The sequence below is a fragment of the Ursus maritimus genome, unplaced genomic scaffold, assembly GCF_017311325.1.
Source record: "Ursus maritimus isolate PB19 unplaced genomic scaffold, ASM1731132v1 scaffold_23, whole genome shotgun sequence".
NCBI classification, from domain to species: Eukaryota; Metazoa; Chordata; class Mammalia; order Carnivora; family Ursidae; genus Ursus; species Ursus maritimus.
Window position 1 is genome coordinate 28,892,209 of NW_024424786.1, and position 26,982 is coordinate 28,919,190.

The 26,982-nt window shown below is 53.8% G+C and overlaps 1 protein-coding gene across 1 annotated transcript in view; it reads right to left on the bottom strand.

The window, feature by feature from the left end:
• Positions 1-3,951: 3,951 nt before the first annotated feature.
• SYT13 (synaptotagmin 13) overlaps positions 3,952-26,982 on the bottom strand; it is a 40,215-nt gene continuing 17,184 nt past the window's right edge. Inside the window, exons 2-6 of the mRNA XM_040638990.1 lie at positions 14,657-14,882; positions 11,833-11,967; positions 10,001-10,302; positions 5,875-6,004; positions 3,952-4,290 (exon numbers count right to left, since the gene is read on the bottom strand). Coding sequence (XP_040494924.1) covers positions 3,974-4,290; positions 5,875-6,004; positions 10,001-10,302; positions 11,833-11,967; positions 14,657-14,882 — 1,110 coding nt within the window. The 3' untranslated portion in view covers positions 3,952-3,973. The remainder of the gene's footprint in view (positions 4,291-5,874; positions 6,005-10,000; positions 10,303-11,832; positions 11,968-14,656; positions 14,883-26,982) is intronic.

A 26,982-nucleotide genomic window follows, 5' to 3' on the forward strand; every position in this document is an offset into this window, starting at 1 on the left:
ACACACACACACACACACACACACACACACGTGCAAGCATACGCGCACAGAGAGCCCTTTGTGATTCAGCAATTCTGCTCACTCCTAGGGACATACCTTGGAGAAACTCGTACACGGGAACAAGGGGACATGCGCGAGAATGTTCCTAGAAATCTTGTAATGGAAAAAAACAAAGAAATGTCTAAATGCACGTCAATAAGAGAATGGGACTGTGGCCTCTCCGTACGATGGAATATTATACAGCAGCAAAGACATAAGTAATAAATAAATAAATAAATGAGCTGGAACTACATACGTGTGGATGGGTCAAGCTCAGAATTTTCATGTGGAGCTCAAATAGTGGGATGCAATTTAAATAAAGTTTAAAACACAAAGATACTCTTCTGCTGCTCAGAGTTTATGTGGACATGGAGGGAAGGGGTGAAGACATGTTTGGGGTGGGGAGAAACAGGGCGCTGTCCTGAGTGAAACCGAGGGGACTTCGATGGCATTTGTCAAGTTTTATGAAATTCGGCAGTGGCTTGCGAGTGTTTGTCAAATTACTGTCTGTGCCTTTTATGTGTCTCAAATATTAAGTGAAAAGGAAAAAGAAAACACCGGCCACCTGATCCAGCTGGAAATGATTTATTTACCATTGAAAGGTTTTTGCTCCCAAGTGTGACACCAGACATAGGACTACAATGTCTCATGCGTCTTTTTGTGCTTCGGTTCGTGACTGCGAAACAAACACACACTTAGCACTGACAACAAGAAACACAGGCGGCAGAAACAAATCACAAAGGCTAGGTCTCTCTTTTGGGGCTCCTCGCCTCGATTTGGCTTAGACTGCAGCTCCCTCCCCTCAAGACTCCTTCACACCCCAAAGGAACTGCCGCCGGAGACCCTCCCTTGCATCTTACCCTCCCTACATAGCATCATTTGGAGAGCTGGGTCACTCAACCCATGCCAAAAATCCTATCGCAAAGTGAAATGGACAGACAACGTGCAAGGTCTTGACCGAGGGATGCGTGGAAACGCACACCAATTTGATGTGAGAAGGGGAGTCACAGATTAACGAGGATGGACTCCCCGTTCTCAACCCCTGTCACCATGTCTAGGAAAGAACCAGGTCACCCTGGGGGCCCCAGCCCTATCTACGATGGGTTCTCCCTTTATTTTCACCTGGCTCCATGCCCTTCTTAGAAAACACTCCCTGGCCAAGTTACAAGGCATGCCTTTCAAACACGATCAGTTGATTTCACAGAGACTCAATTACTCTAAGTCGGTAGTAAGTCACAAATGTGTCTGGTACAAGCTTTGCCGATGCAAAGATGACTGAAGTTTGTTGATTCGGCTGTCTGATGTCTCTGGGCAATTTAAAATGTAAAGTTCCGAGATGGCTGATGCTTTCACCATTGAGAACACTTACAGTGTCTTTTTCTGTCTAGTCCCCCCCTCCATCCCTCATTCATTAATTCATTCAACAGATATTTATTGAGGGCCCACGAGCTAGCTTTATTCTAGGTTCTTGGAACACGCCAGTGAACACGACGGACTAAATCCCGTGCAAGACTTCCCCCTTCCTGTGCATGCCTGCCAAGTGAGGTGACGGGCAACACTGAGATGGTCTGTGCTGGCATTTGACTCCTATCAGGGGCAACCTTGAGGTTGGATTCTGGAAAACGAAACGCTTGAGATACAAAGAAATGGAAGCCTTGTGATGGAATGGCCATAGGCAGAGCTGACATTTCTGGCATCGGAGGCTCCCCGGCCTGCCTCAGACATCCTTCCGTGATAACTAGGAGGCAGGTGCATAGATTCATGAGGAAGTAGAACCTGTGTTTCCCGATATTAAGTCTAGAATCCAGGCTTTTCTACATTGGAATAGTGGATGTTACCAAGAAGAGAGTACCCGTCAGCCTACGTAGGAAATGTTTTGTTTTCTTGTGGCCATGCCGACCAAAACCGGGAGGCCGGAGTGTGAGGGGCATCTCAGAAGCACGTTATAGGAAATCACCAACAAATGCTTTGCCAAAAAAAAAAAAAAAGAAGAAAGAAAGAAAGAAAGAAAGAAAGAAAGAAAGAAAGAAAAATACAAAATACAAAAATACAAAAAAACCCAAAAAACAAAAAAACAAACAAACAAAAACTTGGCAGGAGGTGGCCAGCCTTAATGAGCAAGATCTCCTATTATCTGAAAAACTTTCCATTTAAACAGGGATTCGATATTTTTTCTGTTTCTTTAGATGCTTTTCTACTTCTGCACAGAAACGGAAAATCATGACTTAAGGTGATGAGGCTGCTGCTCCGATTCTCAGCGAGAGGCTAAGCACGGCCTGACTTGTCACAGGCATGAAGCATGGCCCTTACCCACCTCACCCAGGGGTTCCCTTGTAGATCACAGGACAGGGCGACATTTGAAAGCCCAGAGTTTGGGTGTCAGTAGCAAGGAGCCCAAATGCAGAATCCACGGTTCTGGAACTGCCTGGGACGGTTCTGGCCCCTTCCAGTCTCCATCAGCTGCCCTCTTGCCGCTTAAAGATGATCTGCGGGTGGCTGCAGTTTCTTAGCCGGAGAACGCCTATGGTGTTCGAGCTCTATTTCATTGACCACATCACTCACAGAGACAGAGCTGCCATGGCATTGGCCCCATTTTACAGATGGCCAACAGAACCCGGGAGTCCTGGTTCATGGGTAAATATTATACCCACGCGGCAAGACGCAGCATCTGATTGACCGTGCGGACAGCTATTTGGGATAAGAAGGTAGGAATTTGAAGCCTAGCTGCTGATGACTTACTGATGAAAGTGGCAGACCCTGAAAATCGAGGAAGGGAGACACATTCGCAAAAGACTTCCTTTCCTATTTCAAGTTCCCTCTTCGGCCACTTCTACGCAGCCAGATAAAATAGACGAAATCAGGATGTGCCTCCCCCACGGAATTCCTCCTGCAATGGCTGGAACACTGAGGACGATGGCTCCGTCTCAGAGGGTCACTTTGGTGATGCTGGTGGGTGTGACAAGAAGCGCCTCGCGACAAACAGGGGAGTCCCACCTACGCCTTAAGGAGGATCTCCCCGAGTAGACCATAAACTGATTTTGAGATAAAACAACAGAGTTCTTCAATAAAAAACACAAAATTCAGTCCAAGAACAGGATCTGAAGAGCACAAATGAAAATATTAAGAATTAAAATAATTAAATAAATTAAAAAAAAAAACAAAACCAGAGAGGCCTCCCAAATTTCACACTGACAGTTGAGATGTCCAGCCTTGGAGCTGGCTGCCCCAGGCTGTTGGGAGTCTCAGCAAGGACTGGGAAAACCTGTCTGGAATGTTGTAGAAGGGATCTCTCCCAGTGCAGTGCTGCAACCTCTGCATCGAAACCGGATGGGGCTTGTAAAAATGCAGGTGCCTGGGTCGCGGCCAGGAGTATTGATTTGGAGTGTACAGGGGGCCCGGGGAATCTGCTGGTGATTCTTCACACACTAAGGTTCGAGAACCGTTGGGTGACTGCCGTGGGTCAGGCGCACCATGTCGTGCTGGCTAAGATTTCGTCCCACCCATCCCAACCCCTAACTCTGTGAGTTGATCCGGGATGCTCTCTTTCCTCCATCGTTTTTGAAAATGCTTATTTTTAAAGAGCCACATTCTTTGCATACATTCGTCCCCACATTAAGCTTTCCCTGCCTGGGGCCTGACCCCACCTGCCACACGTGCACATGGGCTCTATTCAACAAGTGTCTCTTCAACAGCACAGAGAAGCGACATGCATTCCTCGGTGCGACCCAAACGTCCTGTTTCCACACACTGCCCTGCCCTGCTCATATTCTAGAAGTGAGAGTGTACTAGGAGAGGGACGGGGGCCTGGCCTTTGCAAACACATCTGTCTCCTGGGTGTCAGAATGAGGATGGGGCACGAAGAGGACGTCACGGAGGGCAGCAGGGCCGGAGGGGCGGGGCTGGGGCCGGAGGAGGGAGGCGCCCGGGCAGCTGGCTACGGGTGCAGCTGATGCCACATGGCGATCTGGCGGCGAGGGTTTTTGAGCATCTCCTCCCAGTGGCTGCGCTCGGAGCCCGAGGCGTGCAGGCCCAGGCTGCAGCGGCCGAGCGCACAGCTCTGCCCCTCGTCATCCTGGCCCAGCACCTCCAGCTCCACGCTGGACGCCTGCAGCAGCTCGTCGGGCAGCTCGAACATGACCATCTCATTCCACACGGGGTTGATCTTGTGCTTGGCCCGTTTCGTCTGCTTCTTCTTCAGCTTCTGAGCCTGGTGGGGGGGGGGGGGGGGGCGGGCCAAGGATGATGCTCCCTCTTAGGGCTGGAGAGACAGGGTCTCTGGCTGGAGATGTGCTCCGAGGCTCCCTCTCTCCGCACCCCCCCTCACTCTGTCCCCCTCTCACAGTTACTGCATGCCCACCGCGGGGCACCAGACATGGGGATACAGCAAGGGGGCCTGCCCACTTAGAACTTAGGCCACGGTGTGGAAAACCCACAATGGTACAACACATCCGGGTGGTCACTGGGCTGCCCGCGACTGGGTCGAGCTGGAACCATGATTTGCCATGAGCCCTTCCCAGCATCTTCACGTCCCACATCAGCCCAAGTCCCGGGTAACAGCTCAAATGTACTGCAGCTTGATTTTCCACTCAGACCAGCCAAACGAAGCCATCCCTTGTCCTCACCCCATTGGTTTTCCATCCGTGTGTTTTTGTTGATTATTAAGATAGAAGGTCTCCTGCTGGTTGGTTGAGTTCTTGTCCTCTGTTGTGTCATAAATGTTACTGGAGCACCCCGGCTGCATGTGGGGGGTGAGGGCAGACTGCCTGGGCCCCCACGGGTCCTGGGCCGATAGAGCTGAACCCCCCCACCCCCAGGAGAGCGGCACGGGTCACAGGACAAGCTCGCACGGGACATCACCAGGCTCAGAAGCCAGATTATGTTTTCATTAGTCATACTCCCCAAAGCTAATGTGAGAATAATTGTTCCTCGGTATTTACGGCTATAATTATCACCCCCGGGCGGCTAGCTTGTTATTTCAGCAGACAGATTTGAGAGACAAAGTGTTGTGTTGTAATTGTCCTGACAGGAGCTGTAAAAAAGGAGGCGAAGAAGTGTCTGGAGGGGATGAGGAAAAGCACTGAGTTCTGGCCTTCGGCTGGGGGATCGGCCCGCAAGACCGGCCCTTCTGATGTCATTTGCCCAAAATTGTTTGCTCCAAGATTCTGAACCGGTGGTACTTCTTTACTTGTATCCTGCTATAAATACCTGGTTATTTATATCCTGCTCTAAGCACTTGGCTTCGGGTCCAGGTATCATACTGCCAACCAGGGCTGCTTTCCGGCTCTGACAAGAGAGCCTGTTTGGTCCCCAAGACTCAGGGGTCTAGTCTGTGCTGGGGCATCCAGAAGGAAAAACTGAGGCTTCCAGAATGTCGAAGAGATGCTTACTTGGGTATATGGGGCACAGACGCCCTCAGCTTCAGGCCGCCTCGGCCCAGGCACCCACACACCTTCTGCCAGCACCCACACTCAGCTGGCGTGGGGGTGGCAAGTTGACAAAGATGAGAAGAGAGGAGAGACTGGGGTTGGGTGTGGGGCACACAGTGATGGCTGCCTAAGACAGGAGGACAGCCTGGCCTTCCCCACACCTGCCAGTGAGGTGAGTCCGGCCCGTTGTGGGTGACGGGCTGAGCCAAGTTTCCTCTATGGTCCGGCTACTGTGCTCCGTGGCTACCCTCCGATCCTCAGCTTCCTCTGAGCCACGGGTGAGACTGGTTCTTGGCATGTGGACCTGCAAGGTCGGGAGCTCCAGGTAACTCACGCCTGGGCCTGATGAAGGGATTGGCCCAGGAGTAAAGGGATATGAATTTAGAGCAGGGAGTGTGTTCTCACTCACCCTTCCCCAGGAGCGCCTTGGACTGGTGAGAGTGAAGGTTCTTGGCCTTAATGAGCACGACCAGGAGGCGGTTGGCAGCCGGGAGGTAGCTGATGGACAGAAGGACTTCTCCAGTTCCTGCAGACGGCTCCTGAAACAGAAAAGAGGCGGAAGGAGGGGAGCTTTCCTTAGCGGTGCCTTCTGACCCATTGGCTAGTGCTGAGGCTGGGGTCACACCGGCCTTGTATCCGACAGGTGTCCCAGAAACCATTTACCCACCAACACTGCTCTCCTACAGAAGCGAGGGGGGCCCAGAGGAATTATACGTACCATGTGCTTCAATAAGAGTTTCCCATTTGCCACAAGATGTGTTTTCCAAATATCGTATATTCAAACCCAACACATAAAACAGATTGAAGAGATGCCACTTAGGATGTGGCAGGGGCAGAGGGCCAGGATCCCTTCTCACCCTTCACCAGCACCCCTGTACAAGTTCTTGGGGTATCTTTATAGAGCACTGGGGTCCTAGGGGACACAGTTTGAGAACCATGGCATCGACCGGTCAGGCTCCCGGGGCCGCGGGGAGGTGTGATCCATTACTCTGTTTGAGAAGGTAATTCCTTCCAGCCCCTGTAGGGCTCAGAGTCAATAATGTGGTGTACGAATGCTGAGCAGGGCCTTGCTTGGTCAACAGAATGGCCAACTGTGTCAACACAAAAGCTGGGCGGCCGATGGTAGGAAGGGCACCAGAGGCCACTGGAAGTAAGTACGCTCTGCAGGAGGTGGGGATGCCCCGTCTGCCGCTTTCCAGAGCGTCTCCGCTGAAATTCCTGCAAGCACTTGTTTGGAGTGTCTGCAAATCCCCCGAGAGACAAAAATGAGCCAAAGAGCCCCCAGGAGGCAGATGTCTGTCACAGTCCCAAGGTAGTGCTAAGGGTATAGACCCTTGCACCGGACCATCGGGGTCAGAGCTCCGATCCTGCCATTCACACGCTGTGTGCCCGCTGGCACGTGACTTCACTTCCCCACGCCTCCAGGGCCTCATCTGTAAAATGGGCATAATAATACATCCACCCAATGGCCTGGCCCACGTGAAGTGCTGTGGAACGGTCGGCCTTGATGATCACCATCGGTCATCAAGGAAGGATACTCAGCACTTTTCGAGATGATTAAGTGGGAATGTTGTTTCTAGATCAACAGGAGCCAGTCTAGGCTTTGGCAATGTGGCTGGTTGAGGCTGGTCAGCCCTCTGCCCGGGTCTCCCCTTTTCTCTGGGGGGAACAATGTCTTCAACATGACCCCAGTGATTCAATCGGCCCTAAGTAACTAGTCACATGACAAAATGATCTGGTAGCTACCAGGGACTTTGGCAAGGACATGAGTAATAGCCGCGAAGCCTGATTAAACACTTACTATGTGCCAGGGGCAATTGTATGATCGGTCCCACCAGGCTACAGGCTCCCACAAAGCCGTTCCCCAGCACGTAGCATACAGTTGGCACACAATTAATATTTGTGAGAAAGTACCCTACTGAATCTTGACAACGACCCTAGCGATACTAATCTCGTTCCCATTTGAAGCATAAGACCTTGACGCTGGAGAGGGGGCGTCGCTGCCCGAGGTCACGTAGCCAAAGGACGCGAAGCAGCAAAGCTGAGCCTTGAACGAAGGTCTGGTCTGATACCGCAGCCCGAGCCCTAACCCGAGATTTTCAGACCTGTCATTCCCCAGTGAAGGAACTAGGCCCAGGGACCTGTCCGGGCACCCAGAGGGCCCGGCCCCTACCTCCTGATTCTAGATACTTCTTGAGGTCCACGGTTGGCCTGAGCTGCAGCCACGGGATGATTCGGCTTCAGCGTCCTGCTCCCCCGAAGCCAGGTGAGAGGAACCCGGGCCCGTCAGCCTGGGAAGGGCTCGTCACCTCTGTAGAGGGGTGCCAAGAGCCCCGGGGGAGCCCCACTCGCTGTACCACAGCCCGATAATTTTAGCAGTCTCTGCTCCCCTCAGCTCTGCTGCTTCAAGTACCTGTCGGCAAAAATAACTCTCTTCTGCCCCCCAACTTTCTCTTGGGCTCTCAGGGAATCATTCAAGATGGCCTCGGAGTGGGGGGGCTCTATGATCCCCGGTGACGCACACGCCGCTGTTTGGCTGAGCGTCTTCCGGTGAGAACTGGGGCACCGACGGCCCGTGGTTAACTCATTCTGGCCTAGAGGAGAGAAGCTTCGGGGCTGTGGCCACGGAACGCTCCACCCACCTTGCTCACCTCAGCTCGCACCCCCAGCTGGAGCCAGGGCCACCCCCACCGGCCTCGGGGCACCAGCTCCCAGGTCTGCCAGCATGCTGCCTCTGGCATTCCTCACGTGTGGGGAAGCAGGCCAGCGGGGGTGTCTTTGGGGGCACCTATGGTGCTGGTGAGAAGGCGCGCACGGTAAGGGCAGGGCCCGGCCTTAATTACTGCTGCGTCCCCAGCTCCTGGCACGGGGCCTGGCACGTGCTGGAAATTGGGCATAGTATTTGCCGGATGAAGGGATGTGCTTTGCTCTTCAAGGGGGGGGACAGCAGGTCTGAGACTTCCAGCTAGAAGTCTCCGAAGCCCTGGGGGAGCCCCTCCCCCTCCAGAGAAAGCTGGTTTACCAGCTGAATGAACCACAAGTGTCAGATCCTCTTCCCAGGGCCCCCGGCTGTGATTCTGCTCGGGTCCCAAATCACACACTCATTAGGGAGCTTGCTGCCGAACAGCCTAGTTCCAGCTGAGAGTGACTGTCAATTTTTATCAAGGGTCTGCGGCTGGGAAAGAAAGAAAAATAAGGTGAGGAAAAGATGCTAGTCCACAAGGGGGCAGGTGGGGAGTGCAAGTGTCGTCAGGGAAGGTCCCAGCGGACGGGGCCTCGTAGGCGGTCGGCCACGTACATGGCACGGCGGCAAGGGGACAGCCCCAGACTTAGAGCCAGACCAACCTGGCCGCAAGGCCGAGCTGGCGGGGTCCAAGCTGGGGGACCCTGCGAGGGTTACCCCACCGCTCGAGGCCCCGGTCTGCACATCTGTACACGAGTCACGTTGTCGTTTCTGCCAGGCTGCTCTGAGGACTGAAGTGACTCTCTAAGCACAGCAACTGATAGGGGGTAAGGACTCAACACCGCAGGCCCTTTGTGGCATTGTTATCACTCCAGCGCAGTCGGCAAACGTTCTCCGTAAAGGGCCAGGCAGTAGATACTTGGGGTTTTGTAGGCTAAGCAGTCTCCCCATGAGGCACTGATCAGCTGGTTGAGACCGGTCCCCCAGAAGGCTCCCTCTCGGCTCCCCTGCGGCAGCCCTTGGATGAGGCCTTGACCCGAGGGCCTAAATAACCACACACCGTCCTATGGCCTTGACCTCTCTGACCCCTCGCTGCCCGGCCCCTGAGGAATGCCAGTTTGCTCTCCAAGGAACTCCTCTCTAAACAGCACACAGCCGGCAGACCCTTCTCTCCCACCCTCAGCTCCCCCCGCAGCACAGGGGTGTGGAGAACCGTCCCAGGGCTGGGGACCCCAGGAGAACACTGGGCTCTGGGGCTGCCGCCAGCCCAGTCTGTACTTCAAAGCCCAGCACAAACAACACTTCCCACCAGGCCTTCTAGAACTCTCCATCAGAGCACCTCGGTTAGGCCTCTCTTAGATGTCTTAGGATTCAACCCATGTCCGCTATCATTGTTGTCGTTGTCATTGTCACTTGTCTGCTCTAATTTATTCCCCCGGCCTGTAAGTTCTAGGGGTAGAGGCTTTCTATATGATGCCCATCTCCCCTGCAGTGCCTGGCACATAGTAGGGACACAGGGAACGTGCATGAGTTCGGATGGGGTATTTCTGTCAGCGTTAGAGCCCAGACATTCATAACACGTTTTCCACGATGGCAGGGGGATCTCTGCACGGCAAGCTAGAAGCAAAACCAGATGCCGGGAATTCCACAGCCTGGGCTGTGGGGTCTGCTGCAGCTCTCCACCCTGTTCACGACTCCAGTCTTCCTTGCATGCACACACACGCACACACACGCACGCACGCACACACATGCTGGGAGGGCTTGTGGAGCTTGCTTCGTGAGCGCTGGCCCAGTACCGCCACCCCAAGCTCCCCTAACGGGTTTCACCTTTCCTGGCAAGAGGTCACCCTACCTTAACTGAAGTCTTCAGCTCACCCCACTGGGCGGCCCCCAGAGGCACAGACGCCCCGTCCAGGCCCAGGCGGAGCTCCCCGAGCACGCTGTGGCGGGAGAAGCGGTCGCAGGTCCGCAGGGTGAGCAGCAGCGTGGCCGTGGGGAGCTCCTCCTCCGCCAGGGGGAGCACCAGGCCTTCCTCCCAGGTGGTGTGCAGCTGCCGCTTCTTCAGAGCTGTCTGGGCCTCCACCGTGCCGGTCCTGCTGGCCACGCTGCCTTGGATGTAGCAGTCACAGCCTCCGTCGTGGCCGCTGGTCACAGCTGCAGCCAAGGAGACAGCAATACGGACGTGGGACTTCGCGAGGACGAGGGGAGCGGCACGGGCCGGCTTGGAGCGGCCACGTCCAGCTTCACGGTCATGACCTTAGGTGGACGAGAGCCCTGGGGCCGACCACCGTGGCTTTGTGGAATCGCCCTTCAGCGAGACACTTAGACACTGGAGCTCCCCGGAGGCGGCCCGTGTCAGTACACGCTGGTCCCCGGAGAAGACGGGCGGGACGGGGAGGCTTCCCAGAGTCCTCCCCGCCTCACGACCCCGGGGTGTCCCCGAGATGCCAGGTCCCACGAACGGCTAATGACTTTTGTGTTCTGACACCGTACTGTTTGTTCTGTACTTTAAATATTTACCACACAACCATCTGTGACACGCATCGCTTGGCCACCACCTCCGTTGTTTTCTTATTCTAAACTTTGGTGTTTTTAAAGCTTCCCAAGATGGACTGACCCAGAAACTTGTACTCGTGGTGCTTTTATGGCTGGCTACTCAATGATCAGCTGAGAAAGGGTAGCTGATCTTTCCCAGGAAGGGAAGGTGAAGGACTGGGGCCATACATCCTGCTAGAACCCTCCACCGAGCTCCAGGGGAACTGGGTTTAGTCCTGGCTCTGGCACCAATAGCTGGAGTATCTCAGACAAGTCACCCGAGGTTGCTAGACCTCAGTTACCTAATCTGTTAAATGGGACTATGGTGAAGACCAAATGTAATATATTTGAAAAGGCTAAAAAATCTTGAAAGAGCATAAAGAGGAAAAACACCCCTTAAAAAGCATAAAATTTAATACAAAAATCTAATTTCTCCTGCTCACAGCTCCCAACTCCCAGGAGCCATAGAATGGCCCATTGTTAGCCCCAATTCCTTTGCAAAGCCTCAGCTTTGTTTGCTGGTGGTAAAGTGAATTGTGGGGGTAGGGAGACCAGGGACATCCTGACCCCCTTGGAAAGCCTGCCCCGTTCTCGGGTTACAGAAACTTGGCGGCCCATTCAGAGCACCCTTCACGTTCAGCACAAAGCCCCATTCAATGGCGAAGGCACCTGCGGCAGATAGCCAGCTCTTCACCAAAAACCCCTTTCCTTTTTTCTGAGCACCCACTGAGCCACATTGCCCAGGCTCCTTGGCAGTCAGCGGCCACGTGACTGAGTTCCAGCACTGAGCAGGCGTGACGCGTATTCTGCGTAGGTCATGGCTTCTAAGGGGCGGTTGGTTGTGCTCTCTCCCTCTCCTCCCTCTCTTTCCACCTGCTAGATACAGATGACAAGGAGACCTGAGGGAACTGGGGGCGGGGGGGACTCCTGATGGAAGGAGTCTGGTCTCTGAATCACCCCTTGGAGCAAAGGTATTTGCCAGCTAGGATTCTCCACTTTGGATGTTATGGGGGGGGGAGCCCCACACATTTCGGAATCTGTTCATTACAGAGAGCTCCCTCCAGCTGCAGATGCCCCCATCCCTCCTGCCCAGCTCCTCCAGGGGAGACGGACACATGGAAGCCCGTGGAAGTCAAACAAAAGTGATACCTTCTAGACGAGTCACAAACAGTTCTGCCTTCTGCCGGTCATAGTCCACGCGGTAGTGGAGTTTGGGCGCCTGGTTCCAACTGGCGGCCTTCTCTGGGTTCCAGGCCTCCATGACACACACATCCTCCACCACACCTGTTAAGAGAGGTAAAGCCGTCACTGCCACCCTCGCTAGGGTCCCGTCGTCCAGATCACATCTTTCCCATCTGCCACCTATGTCATGAATGCAAACCGATAGCTCCCTAGCTGGGGCCAAATCATGGTGGCCACCCAGGGTGACACCTGTGGTTCTGGGATGACATTTTAAGGGACTGTCACTGCCCCGTGGGCAAGACATGGTCTTTGGTGTCACACGTGAGCTGCCCTGTAACAGTTATGTGACCCTGGACAAGGGACTTCGCAGTTGCCTCATCTTTACCATGGGAGCGATCATAGTTCCTCTCTCCTCAAGTTACTTGCACGAAGTGAAATAAAGTGGGGAAAGTACTTGGCCCAGGGCCCGGCCCCTGGTGAGCTTTCGGGAAGGGAAACTGTCACAGCCTGTGTGGTCCAGTCACACTGTATCAGGCAAACTGAGCTCAGCCCACCTCCAGCTCCCCCTCTCCTGGAGTCTAATCCCTGCTCCCCAGGTGTTGGTAGCTGGAGATCAATGTGAGAGAATAAGTCAGGGGGAGATGCCCGGGGCAAGGTCAGGGGTCCTAGACGTGACTTCCGTGCAGGTCCAATAAACGCCTGTGGGACGAATGAATGACCGTCGCTTTAATTCAGAAGTCCCTAAAACCACCAAGATTGCTCATTCTGCCCGCTTGCCCAGGAGCCAAACATCTGGAAGATTGTCATCCGTCGAATATACTACAAGAATTAGAGGGTCCAGCAGCTGTAGCAGACTCCACTTGAGGCAAATTGGAATTTAAAAAATTTTGGTTTTCAGAACAAATTCAGAGAGTAGATACTTGAAGGACTATTGAGCTTCCCAAATGGCTCGTTATGGGGTTTGTGCAAATGGTGAGCAAGTCCCCTGGCGCGTCTAAGTCAGGAACAGATTGACCAGGCCGTGAGCAATGCGTAAAGCGACATCAACACACACACAGGACCCACGCGGCTTCTGAGGCCGCTACACGGAGGAGCGCAGCAGGGTCAGCGCCAGAAGGGGCCTGCCTGGAGCCCAGAGCTCTCCGCTCTCAGACAGCCTCAGCCTTCAAAGCCAAATCAAAACCAGACCAAAGCCGGCACCACTTGGAAATGCGGGGACAGATTCAGCTTCCGGAAATGGGACACGGAGCTCCACAGGGAGCTGAGGATTGTCACGGGGCGGGGGGGGGGGGCGGGNNGCACGTGTCCAGCCTCATGGGGATGATGTGCAATCGATCTGGCCTCCCCTCTCCTGCTCGCCCATCCCTCTGGTCAATATTTGCTGAAGAGTCAGTTCCTGAGAGCTTTCTGTGGAGCCAGCACTTGGCTTCTGCGGTGGGAAAAGCAATGAAGAATGATGACAAAGAGAAGATGAGCTAATGTTCTGAAGTCTTCATGGTTCCAGACTCTGACACGCTCCCCTGCTCTTCCTGGTCCAGAGCATCCAATCCTGGCTTCATCCAGGCTTTGAGAAATTAGGATTCTGATCACCCACCCTCGAGACTCCTCAGGCAAGCTCTTCCCCACCCTCCAAACGTAAGCTCTCGAGTCCCCAAGGGGTCTGTTTTCATCTATTTAAAATGTAGGCTGCTTGGGGCATGTGGGTGGCTCAGTGGGTTAAGCATCTGCCTTCGGTTCAGGTCATGATCTCAGGGTTTGGGATGGAGTCCCACACTGGGCTCCCTGCTCAGTGCAGAGCCTGCTTCTCCCTCTCCCTCTGCCCCTCCCCCTGCTCATGCTCTCTCTCAAATAAATACATTTTTTTAAATCTTTAAAATAAAAATAAAATGTAGGCTGGAGGCTAAAAGTGGAGCAGTTTCGTTCATGCCACAGGCATTATGTGAATCTGTTCTTGAAGAAACGCTGGACTAATCACTGTGGTCCTTGGGTGGGTTTGGCGGGGGAGGGGTTGTTCACCCGCCAGCATGGGGTACAGTTGGACCCAGGCCAGGAGATGTATCAAAACTGGGGTCAATGTCAAAGCCAGTTCTGCTGCTTCCTCTTCCTCCATGTCCCTGTCGAACCACACAAACAAAACCCCCAAACCACACAACAATCTGTTCTCCCGAATGTATTTCTTGCCTCCTTCTGAAAGCCTGCGCGCTCCTTTCGCTTAGGGACAGTGTCTGCCTGACACATCTGCCCCAGGGCCCAGCGTAGCCCTGCACCCCTAAAGGTGTTACATCTTGAAGTCTGTCCTGATGAGAAGGAGAAGAGAAACATCATGGTGACAGTATGTTGTGAGTACGTCCTTTGTGCCACTCCCTGCACTGAGCGCTTTATAAGCATTCTTTTATTTACACTTCCCAGCAGCCCTATGGGGCAGATCATAGCGCAATCCCATTTTACGTATGAGGAAACTGAGGCCCAGAAAGGTTAGCAACATGACCGAGGCCAGCCAACGAGTACATGAAAGAGCAGAGAATCGAACCCGTAACTCTGAAAGCCCATGATCTTATCACGACTCCTCTACACGACTTAAAAAGGACTCTCCACTGTCCATTGGGAAGCTGGAGGCCCTGGAGGGAAGCAATGTAGCAATACGTCTGCAGGAATAAAGCTCTGTGGCTCCGAGGCCCTGGGCCCACCCGCTTGCCCTGCGTCAAATGCTGTGGATGCTGGGGCTGGCCACACCCAGCTCCCCCCTCCCGAAGTGCTGCCTAGAGGGGAACCAGGGGCAGGAGACCCCTACCATTCTGAGGAAGGATGAACAGCTCCTCTGTGACCTGCCTTTTGAGGCGGCTGTCGTTCAGGGCCTGGGGACTGACAGGTGCGGCGGGCTCCTCTGTGGTCCTCAGAGTGTAGTCTGCGTAGTTGATGACCTCCGGGGCTGTCACAGCCGGCCTGGGTCCGTAGACGTCTGGGAACTTGAGGAGGGCTCGGGGCTGGACGGGCTCCGTGGACTTTTTAACGTTGAACTGCAAACACACATCACTCTGATTAGTCCGCGAGAGCACCTCCCCACCTGTGTGCCACCCACAGAAAGGAGACGCCGTGACCTGACCTGTCACGAGAGGCAGAGGGCGGGCTGTGGTCCCTTTCTGCTCTTAGGGGCACCACCCCAGAAGCTGAAATGTCACCTCCAAGCCCACCAGAATCCAGGACCTCATGAGTGGTGGCAGAGTGTAGTGAGACAGGCCCTGTTCAGCTGTCCCTCCTCCCCCTGTCCCTTGGTCCTCTGCTGTGCCCCGGAGGGTTATCACCTGGGCCACCTGCCTCTTGTCGCTTCCCCCTGCCTCTTCCACCCAGTGGCTCAGAAGTGCCAGGGGTCCCACCACACTTAGAACAAAATCCAAACATCCAGCAGTGACCTACCGGCACTTGTTCCACGCGGCCCTACTCAGCTTTCTGACGTCGCCCCAGAATCCTCTCTTCACACCCCTCCAGCCACTGACCTTCCTGCTTCTCGAACAGGCTGAACTCTTTCTGGGTCTGATTTCTGGCCCTCAACCCCTCCCCCGAAACCACCCCCTCCACACACCTGCTGTAAATGAAGTCCCTCCCCCACACCTGTCCCTTCCCTTTCACCACATCCTGCGCTTTCCTTGATAGCATTGAGCTCACCCTATATTGTTTTGGTCATAGGTTGGCCTGTTTGTGGCCAGTCCTGTGTGAGCTCCATAAGCTCAGGGATTCCGTCTCGTCTTGCTCCTTTGGTGTCCCAGGTGACTGCATAGTGTCTGCTCACAGGGAGCACACGGTACAAAACTGTGGCTAAGTCTGCCACGCTTAGTGGCCTGGTTCGTGCACTGCACAAAGGAGGCTGGATGAGGGGCGAGTGGGGGTCAAACTGCAGTCTGTGCACCACTTGGCCAGCCGTGCACCCTGAGGTAGGGGCTTAGTCCCCCTGGAATGAAGGGCATCTTCTCTTTACATGAAGGCCCATGAGCTTGTGAAGCTCTAAGCCTGCAGGGCTGCCTCACACAGACCAGTGGAATCTTCTCTTTGCCTCCCTTAGGAACTGAGATTCCTTCTATCCGAGGCATTCAAACTTACATACCAGGTAGCAATATCGGGGGTCTGCCCAGTCCCCCGGAAATCAGGGACTGAGGGCCAGACCTGGAGCTCAAACTGCTAGCTGGGTAGCCCACAAAATAGCCCCCAAGTTGGGGCAGGTACGGTGCCATGGGAGAGTCCCCCAAGAAGCTTCCTGCCCTCCTCGCCGGTCCTCCTGGCTCTCCCCTCTCTGTGGCTGCTGGAGGGGCCAGCCAGGGGTCAAGGCTGCTCTCTCCAGTGACAGGAGTGACCCAAGGGCTGAGATGTGGGGGCAGGGGTAGGGGTGGCGGTCATGCAGTGCTGGAGGGGGCAGCACTTGGAAGTTCACGCTGTTTCAAAGTGTGTGCCCAGTGTTTGCACACTCTACATTCCACCATCCCAGGATAAACCCTGGACACTCTGCCCTCATTGCCACTCTGTCCCAGACCATTCTCGAGGGAGGCTGGACCTTGGTGACAAGGCATTCCTAACTGTCCTCATCGACTGGAGAGCAGGTGAGGAGTGCACCAGGGCTCCCAGGGGCCAGAGGCAGCAGCTGGGGTCTCCCGGCCACCATGCAGGGCGTTGCCCTGCGTTACCTCTTATTCTCTCGAACTCCCTAAGGGACTTAGAGGGGCTAAAACACTTAATTCATCTCTCAGAAACGCTGCCCAGCGGAGGACAGTACAGCCAAGCCAGGGCACGTCTATCCCGATCTCTGCTGAGTGTGCCTGCCACGGACAAGCTCAAAAAGCATTTCTGCCTTAAATGGAACGAAGCTGCCCATGAGCAGACAGTGGGGGTGGCAGCAGGATGATACCTAGATCAGCCTGGCCCCAAAGCCCACTGCCACTGTGGCCCCCGAGCTCCTTCCCACCTTCGAGCCTTCGCCAGGCCCAACACCCACTGTCAGAAACGTTTGTCTCTGTTACACATCGTGACGAGTCCCCCACAGAGGGACCCGTATGGTTTGCAAAATCAGTCCCCTTTGCACCCCCACCCCGTTGACCGTGCCACGGGGAATCAAGGGGCCTGGCTCCTGGTGCTGACCCGACCGCCAGAGCTGAGCAGGTCTTGGCGGGTCATTTCGCCACTCTGAGGAGTCACCTCCAGGGGCAGGTGATTTCAAGGTTGGTTCCACTCCCACGTTCTGAGCTCTGAAGAGGTGGGAGACACAGCTCTTTATTTGCAGGTACAGGTGAGTTGGGGAGTCGGTCACCCACTGGAGAGTAAGTAACAGGTGTACTTGGCAGTTCGGGATGCAGTTACAGAAGCGGGCAGCAGGCACGTGGCCACAGGGAGGGGGAGAGCGGACGGTGCATGCAGGGGGCAAGCGGGGGTCTGGGAGGCCAGGGAGGGTGTCAGGGAGGAGCCAGGGCATGAGCTAGACCTTGTAGGAGGGGCAGATTGGAAAGCGGAGTGGGAGTGGCGAGTAGGGTGGTGGGGAAGGCTGTGCTCCCGACTTGAGCAATGACTGACGTCCTCATGTCTTTTTATCCTCCACGAAGTGGCACCTGCCTCCCATATTTCGTCCACGTCTGAGTTATATTGACTATACTATCGCACAATGAGGAAACAGAGGCATGAGGAAGTTCAAGGTCATATAATTGACAAGTGGTGTATAATTGAGCCTCCAGATCTTTTTCTCCAAATTTGTGTCACTTCCACTGTCCTGCAGCTGCTTCTCAAGAAAAAAAAAGTCCCTGTGTGTCTTGGACGCTGGAAGCTGAGGGCGATGGTGGCATCCGGGTTCGGGCCCCGGCTGCTTCCTCCTGTTCATCAGCACAAAAGCGCTCGGCTTCCCACCAGCTGCTGGACACCCAGGCCCTTCTCAGAGCCACGCTATCTGTCACTTGTTGGGTCCAGAACTAAGGTCGTTGGGCTGATTGGCGGGGGGAGCTACTCTTGTGGTTTCATATTTGATTTCATCCCAGTTCAACCCTTCAGAAGAGGGCTATGTTGATTGATTTCCAGTTGGATCAAACTTGGCTGGTTCTGCATTTTTCATGGGAAAATAGTCATCGGGCTCAGTTCTGAGTGACGTTCGCTCTGCGTGGCCGCAAGTCTCTGCAGAGCCTGGGTCGGCCTTCCTCCCCACTCAGTGGGTCTTAATTTGTGTGCCCCTGGTGAGCTCGGGAGTTGTGACAAGAGCTTAAAATGCAACCCCAGAGCACAAAGTTGGGGTTTTCTTGGGTGTCCGCCAATATCCATCCTCTCCATGCTGCCTTTCCTCCAGATCGCCAGGTTTTCTGAGCCCCACCGCAGCCCCAGCTGTGCGGTGGCGGGGGGCGGGGGGGGACCTGTTTAGCCTGATTCTATCAGGTCTTGAGTACTCTTTCCGCCACAGGGGTTGGCGCCTGTCTGGGAAAGCCAACCCAGACAGAATGGAAGGACTTGCACTTCACAGTGGTAGAAGAGATCCTCTCCCCGGCCGGACGGGAAGCCTGTGGTCCTATCTGGCGACTACAAGATGAGCCAGGCTCAGGACAAAGTTGACATGGGGGACCGCAGGGTGGAGAGAAAAAAGGAAGCTCTGTCTCTGGTGACCAGTGTCCTCAAGCCAGTGGATTATCCAAGCCTGGTATCCCACCTCTGCCCTGCAAGACCACCGAGCAACATTGTCCTTACTGTTTACACCGGTTGGGATCGGGGTCTTTGGGATTTGCAGCCGGGAACATCGGGAACTGAGGCACGGCATTTCTCATGAGCATCCCAGGACACCCCGACTGCTGTAGCGAAGCTGCCTAAGGTAAGACACCATTCCCACCTCCTGAATGTCTCGGCATCCAGCCCAAGTCGCGCTCGCCCGCTGTCTATCCCTGCTCTGCCTGGGTGCGATCCTGTGTGGCCATGGCTCCCTGAAGTGCAGAGTGATTTATAGGCCTTAACTGGGCCGAGGACAGAGTCTGATGGCTGCTTCATGACTCTCTTCAAGAAGGAAAAGCAGCGGCTGATTACCTATCCAATTCTCCCGTCCAACCTTATTTATTGCATTTCAAAAGCCTGGTTCCACCACATCTTTCAAGTGCATCAGTGTTCCCAATTTTAACAGCTGGAACTTACTTCAGTGCCCAAGAAGCAGAAAAAAGGTTTGGGAGTGAGGCTGAGAAAGCATCACGAGTGGGGTGCAAGGTTTGGGAGGAGGGAGGCGCCAGGGGAGCAGCCCCCCAGGGAACGCCCGCACTCCAGCCTAACCCCGCGTGGCAGGAGGGGCAGGATTTGGAAGTGGGGATCCTCCCTCCACTCTCCCTGGAACCCAGGGTGGAATTATCAGTGCAGAATGAATCAGGGAGAGAGTTTCCAGGGGGGCAGACACTCAACAATGAGGGAACGCCCGTCTGGTGCCGGCATGACAGGTACGGAGACGGGAGGCCCCTCTGACGGGTCTCTGCACGTTCTCCTGGCCTCGCCTGTCTCCGGGGCCTCGGGCCACTTGCTCTTGCCCAGCGTGGGCCGTGAGCAGCTTCACCGTGCCTTGGGTCACGCCCGTCCCCCTCCCCTCTTGTCATCTGCCCTGGGGCTTCTCGGTGGCTGCTGAGGTGCATGAGACACCCAGGGACACTCTGGGCCCACCCAAGGGCAACCCCGATGTGCCAAGACTTAACACTCCACGGTGTCGGGGGTCGGGGGTGGGGCTTGACCATGAAGAGCTGGAAGCCAGACCTGAATTCTTCTCTTCTCCTCCTTCCTACCCCTCCCAAAAGTATCTTCAGTCATCTCTCGGAAGATGACACCTCCAGCAATGGCCCTCGATGCCAGGTGGTGGCCGGCCCAGTAACGCCCCTGCATGTGGCCTCCTCCTCCCCTCCCTCCTGCACCCCTTCGCACTTCCAGCTAAAGAGCAGCACAGAGGCCTCAGGGCAGGCCCAGCTTTCCCTAATCCAGCCTAAGACAGATGGCAGGGGGAGGGGCGAGCCTTCATTTCATGAACAAATATTTATTGAGCCCTACTCCAGGCCAGGTCCTATGCTAAGTGTTAGGAACACCGAAGTGAACAAGACAGATGCTGTCCTTCCCTTATGGGGCCTGTGTGGGGGAAAAGAGAAATTAATTATGCAGTTAATGATCTGGAAACAAACGCTTAACCTTACCAGAGACGTTGGGCGACCCTTTCGTGACATGATTAATTTTTGCCACCTAAAGACTGTTTATTAAATTGGGCTTTCGTGCTAGGGCATCTGTCTTCAAGCATCGCAGCACCCAGGAAGTTACGGGTGGGTGAAGCAGCCTCCGGCTGGGAAAGGGGACAGACGGCTCCATCTCTCACACTTGAACTTAAAAAAGGAGAGGACAGAGGGGAGAGAGCCAAACACAGAGCATTTGGAGTATGTCAAACACAGGCCACTGCAGCTGGGGGTTCTGCAGCGAAGCAGAGCCAAGCCCCGCTCCAGCGGGGCTGGAGAAAGGAGCCTGCCAGCTTCTGTCCCCTCTGGACACTGACGTTGGTCGTTTTGCACACTGACATGCATCCCCGAGTTTGTAAGGGAGCCTGGTGGTCAGGTGTTCAAGCTTCCGAACAAGAAAGTGTGGGGCTGGGACCCACATTCTGCCAATTACCTGCTACACAATCTTGGGTCTGATTCATGAACCTCTCTGTGCCCCCAGTTTCTTCATTTGTAAAATGGGGGTGCTGACAATGGGGTTGGACGGACGATTACCTAAGCGAGCGGGGTAAAGCTCTTAGCACAGAGGCGAGCATAACAACCCCTCAACAAATGTCGGAGATACTCGTTTGACCCTGGGGTCTATCTAGACCACTGCTATGCAAAGTGGGGTTCATGCATCAGGGTCTGCCCATGAACTCTCTTGTGATGAGATCAGTAGATATTAAAACGAAACAAAACAGAGCTTCTCACACTGGAGCTGCTGGGCAGATGGCCCTACAGTGGCCTCCGGGGACCCCGCACCTCCTGGCCTGCACCCCTTTGTGGAACTCTCTTCCCCGGAGTGTGGGCTGCACCTCATGACTTGCTTCTGATGAAGAGAGTGTGTGCTGAGCTCTCACATGGGAGATTAGGTTGCAAGAGAATTAGATTTCATCTTGTCTGCTCCCCCTGACAGGCTGTGATGTTGAGATCTGCCTGGCAAGCCTGGGGGGACCCGGCTGGCAAGGGAGGGAGAGCAGCTGGGAGGAACTGAATCCTGCCAACAACTCGGAAGTTGGTCCTGCCCCTGTCGGACCTTGAGATGACCGCAGCCCTGGAGGACGTGACCCTGAGCCAGACGATCCGGCTACGCCAGGACCCGATTCCTGACCCTCAGACGCTGCGACCTGGTGTTATTTTAAGCCACTGATTTGGGGCATGATTTGTTAGCCAACATTGTGTAACTAATACAGCTGTTCGGCAGAATTTTCCAAGAAGGCGTAAAAAATATAGAAACAACTACACATCCACCGGAATGGCTAAAATGAATAAGAATGGCGACATCAAGTCTGGGCAAGGATGGGAGACAATGGGAACGTTCATACGTTGCTTGGAAGGGAAAAGAGGAAACCACTTTGGACAAGTGGGAGTTTCAGACAAGTTAAACTCTACCTTCCCTCTGGCCCGCAATTGCTCTCCTTGGTGTCATCCAAGTACAATGAAAATATATGTTCACACGAAGATTTGGCCATGAATACTGGTAGTAACGCTACCCGTTCTGGCCCCGCACTGGCATCAGCCCAGGAGTCCATCAACAGGAAAATAAGTAAATTGTGACCTATTTTCATGACGGAATACTCCTCAAAAATAGAAAGAAATGAATTATGTGAATGCTCAACAACAGAGAAAAATCACAAAAATGTGCTGTACGAAAGAAGGCACCCTACGTAAGAATATATACTGCGTAATTCGATTTATACTGCTAGTGCTTAACTCGGGGAACATTTGCAATGTCTGGAGACATTTTTGCTTGTTACAACAGACAGGTGGATGCTGTTCCTGGGTGGAGGCCAGAAATGTCGCCAACCATCCTCCAAAGCATAGGACAGGTCCCTACAACAATTATCCAACCCAAAATGTCAGCAGTGCATATCGAGAAACATTGATTTACACGTAGTTTTAGAACAGGTAAAACTAATCGATGGTGATAGACATCAGAAGAGTGGGCGCTTCTGGGAGAAGTGAGTGGTAAGAGGCATGTCAGGTGTGTGGTTATAGCCCACAAGATAAATATTTGTCAAAACCGAGGAAGCTATATGCTTACAATATGTAATGTGAACTATACCTCACTAATAATTCAGAGAGAGGTGGATACGCGCGTGCACACACACACACACACACACACACACACACACGGCGATCCAACCTGCTGCATTAGGCTTTCTGAGATGGGCATAAGAATCTGAATGTTCGGGGCGCCTGGGTGGCACAGCGGTTAAGCGCCTGCCTTCGGCTCAGGGCGTGATCCCGCCGTTATGGGATTGAGCCCCACATCGGGCTCCTCTGCTGGGAGCCTGCTCTTCCTCTCCCACTCCCCCTGCTTGTGTTCCCTCTCTCGCTGGCTGTCTCTATCTCTGTCAAATAAATAAATAAAATCTTTAAAAAAAAAAAAAAAGAATCTGAATGTTCAGAGGGCGCCTGGGTGGCTCAGTCAGTTAAGCGTCTGCCTTTGGCTCAGGTCATGATCCCGAGGTCCTGGGATCAAGTCCCACATCGGGCTCCCTGCTCTGTGGGAAGTCTGCTTCTCCCTCTCCCTCTGCCTGCCGCTCCCCCTGCTTGTGCTCTCTCTCTCTCTCTGTCACATAGATAAGTAAAACCTTTAAAAGAAAGAACCTGAATGTTCAGCAAGTGTCCCAAGTGATCCCTACATACGGCCAGCTCAGAGCTATCTGCGGACTTCTATTTAGGATCTGCCGGTCTCTGGATCCGCGTTTCTCAAACTTTCCTTCCAAAGCAGCTCCAGAGGCAGAGAAAGGTAACGCATACTCCAGGGAAGGGGACGTCTTCTGGAGCAACCGGGAATCTTTCCTGAAATCTCCAGCTCTATCATTTAAATTCATGTGACTTTTTATATTTGGCCCCATGTGATCTCTGTAGGACAAAAGTGTTTTAAATTATCACCAGGAAGGAAAAGTTGCCCTTGTTTACTTTGTGCCTTGAGATAGTTCCCAGGACACTGGCTCCACCTCCCACGCATTCACACACGGACTCGCTCTCACACATGCTCACACACGCACGCACGCACGCACGTGCTCCCCTAGCGGAGAAGCAGGATTCTCTCCCTAATGTCTGGACGATGGGCAGTAAGTCGATTAGGTCCAGCTACGAGTTACCAGAAATAGTCCTTTTGCCTCTAGGGAAGGACCAACTCCTGGAGGCTGAGTCTGTGAGTGGGAAGTCCTTCCAACCACGTAGATAGCTCCCTCTGTGAGAATTTGGGGTGCAGCCATAGAGGCTCTTAACCAGCCCAAAGGCTTGCTCCCCACTGCCCATTCCCTCTAGAGAGCATCCTCACACACCCCTACAATGGGGTGAAGCTTCATGACTAACAGGCTGCTTGCCTGTATCAGTCAGGCAAGGCCACTGTTATGTAACAAGCAACCCCACACCCAAATGGCCGAGCCCAATAAAAGCTGGTTTCTTACAGTCCTAAAGGTCTACTGGCCCTTCTCCAAACTCGGGAGTCTCAGCCTCTTCTACCTTGCGGTTCTGCCCCCCTGTGCCCTGCACCATTCAGATATGAGCTCACCGAATCCTCACAATAACCCCACCAGGAACTACTCCTAGGATCCATCCCATTTTCCAGATAGAACACACCACCAGCCAGTGAGTGGTAGGGGCTCGATTCAAACCCAGGCAGACTCACTCCAGAGCCCTACACTGAACCACTCTGCCCTGCTTCCGGCCCCTTTCTCCACCTCCTCTCATCTCCAGTCATACTTGATTGCTCACCAGTGTTTTCCTGCCCTGGAGACTGATGCCCAGGCCCCTGGGCGGCCCCACCACCCCAGCTCTGCGCCTACGCACCCTTCAGCAGAGGAACAGGGTTGTAAGCGCTGCTTCCTGCACTTGGGTGTGCATAATTCCCACCTGCGGAAGTGAAAAATTCTGATTTTTCTGAAACCCCAAGGCCCAGGGGTTTGATTCAGAGGTGGTGGGTAGAGGCTGGGGAACCTGCATGTCTATGAAGCTCCCCAATATGACTGTAATGTGGGTGGTCCCTGCGGCCCACGTGGGAACACCCTGGCTTCAGAAAGGCCCCAGAAATCTGGGTGGGATAAGTGTAGAAATGCCCTCTTGTGTGGCGAGCCGCTCCTGGGCAAGACCTCCCTGTCTCTCAGCAAGTCCCCTCAGTTCCCCCGTTACTTGTGGGGTAGATCTCCCACTCCAGGGGAACTGCTGGTACCAGGTATCGACTTCTTAGAGGCTTACGGGCAAATCCCCAGGGTCAGGCCCCCGGGGGAGGGTGTACTCTGGGGGAGGGCATACTGCAGCTGCGAGGCTGAAATTCACTTGGAAGGAGCAGCTTGTCTTCTGGTCCAGGCGCCAGGCAGTGTTTCCATGGCAACCCAGCCACCGCTCCATCTTTCAATATCCCTTCCAACACCTCGTCTTCTGTTTATTACAAGTCCGTGTCCCCGATGCCTTTTCAACTCCTCCTCCCTTGGGACTCACCTGCTACTTTCTTTCGCTTCTTTTGTTATTTTAAAATCTAAAAAGGCTAGTTTGTAGTCGACCCAGGACACTCCCTGACCCCTCGCTGGTACGAAATGTGACAGACCAGGAGGTGCAACAGACAAGGAGGTTTAGCCTTACTGTCCGTTGGGTAGATGAGCCTCTCCAGCGGACGAGAATGAGCCCCAACTGAAAATAGTAGCCAGCCCAGTGTCAACCCTTTCTCTGCTGGTCGTCATTCATCCAATCATTTGTTCAACGTCTGTGAAATCTCTAGATGCTGGTCAGCTGCACGAACAACACTGGTCACTTCCCTTGTGGGCTGAGCACCAACAGGGAAATAGAAAGCAAGAAGTCACTAGATGCAAAAAAAGGACCGATGGTAACGGTGAGGGTGGGAGGAGAGGGGAAATGGTATCCACATAGAATGTGAGGGTCAGGAAAGGCTTTCCGAGCTAAAATTGGGGGGCAAAAACCCTCTCTAGCATTAATCACGTGTCAGAAACAACTGTGAGTGGTTTACCTGGAGGGCTCCATTCAAACCTCACAACCTCTTGAAGGAGGCATTATTTATTATCCCCACTTTACAGAGGAGGACACTGAGGCACAGAGGACTAAAGTCTGAAGCCCCGCCATTACCTGGATGCAGAGCCAGTATTTGAACCCCACCCAGCACGTGGCCGTGGAGTTTGCAGGCTTTCCAGCTTGACCATGAACTTCCTGCCTGGGCGAGACCAAGGAACCAAAGACATGATGGTCTGTTATCTTTCTAAAGTGTTGGGTAGATCTAAGGAGAAGCCACCGGGACCGGAGGGAGGGACGATGTCCCACCTCTGCCCTCTGACCCCAGCTATCCGTTCATTCATTCCATCAATCACCATTTAAGACTGAGAACCCGATATGACGGGGCCCACAGCAGACACAGGTCCCAGCCCTCAACACTGTGTGCGGGGGGAGGAGTGGGCGTGGGGGGGTTCATAGAATAATAAATGCTGTCATGAGATCAGCGGTGCGAGACACAGTCTAGAGGAGCACATCACATCACCTGGGGGAGGATCTCAGGGTGGGTGGTGTGCGTTGAAGGGAGGAGATTTTCAGGAAGATTCTGAGGCTCTGACTTTGGGTTGGGCACTCCCCCAAGTAGGAGCAGCAGCTTGGCGGTGGACAGCTGGGAGAAGGGCATTCCGGACCGCGGCCGTGGCTTGAAAGTGTGCAGTGCGTGCAGAGAACAGGGGGACAACTAAAGCTTAAAGCCCCACGAGCAGAGGAGGGACGGTGAGTGTTGCCGTTCTCCCAACATTCCCAGCGTAAGCGGAATTCAAAAAACAAAACCACAAAATGGCAAGACCCCGCCTAGAGACTTCCTTCCCCTAGGGGGTCCCCGCGTTGACTTCGTTAGTCACATCACAATGCCTGAGTGGGCAGTATGGTCACCGCCTCTGGACGGCGGGAAAGCTACAGACAATCTCACACAACGTCACACAGCCCTATAGCAAGTGCCTAATAGTCTCCCTACTCTACACCCTCATATTAATAAACAAAAACAGCCTAATTCTTTACAAAGGAGGAAATTGGGGCTCAGGGAGTCTGAAACTTATTAAAAATCCTATAGCTCATATATGACTGCTCTGGACTTGGAAGCTAAGTCCCCCCAAAGCCAGGGCTGCTGACCACACGACACAACATGCTTCCCCGGGGGCCGTCTCCAAATACCATCCATAAGCAGGTGGAAATGGAGATGTCCCATGAGTTGCTTTTGATTTGCTGGCTGATGCCACGTCATTAGACTGACAACCCCACTCCCCCCCGCCCCCAGGTGTCTGGGTTTCTTTAACGAAGTGCCTGGATGTTTGGGCAACAGCTTTGTTACTGCTCTCAGTTTTGAATATGGGCTTCACCTGCTTCGTGCCGAAAACGTGTCTCGTTTGTGACAGGAGCCAAGACAACGGCAAGACTATGTGGCAAGCTCATCAGCATCTGTCATAAGCGTTGTTTCGAAGCCAGGATGTTTGAAAGGTCAGAGAAGACCCTTCTGGTCAGTAGTCTGGGGCTCAAACTCAGTCTTGCCACCCCATCCAGCCTATCCTTATCCTCCATGTCCAGCCACAGCAAGGCCGTGGCCGGTGGTGCCAGTGGGATTGACTCCAAGCGCAACCTCAGCCAGCCTTGGCCTGTTAGAACTTTCTCCCCCCACGCCCACTGCACTGGTTTCCCAGGGCCTTCAAAGTCTTTCTGGGAAAGCGTGTCCACGTACAAAGGAAAATCTCAGTCCTGCATCATCAACCATTTCTGTAGGATGAGAACCCAGATGTTTGATGTTGGTGTCTGTGGCCTTTAAGCAACTGTCCGTTTGACTACATAAGACATTTTCTCTCGGTTTCTTATCTGTGGGTGCCATGTCTCTACTGCTGGAACGTCTTTTTGGTATGAAAGACTGAGAAAT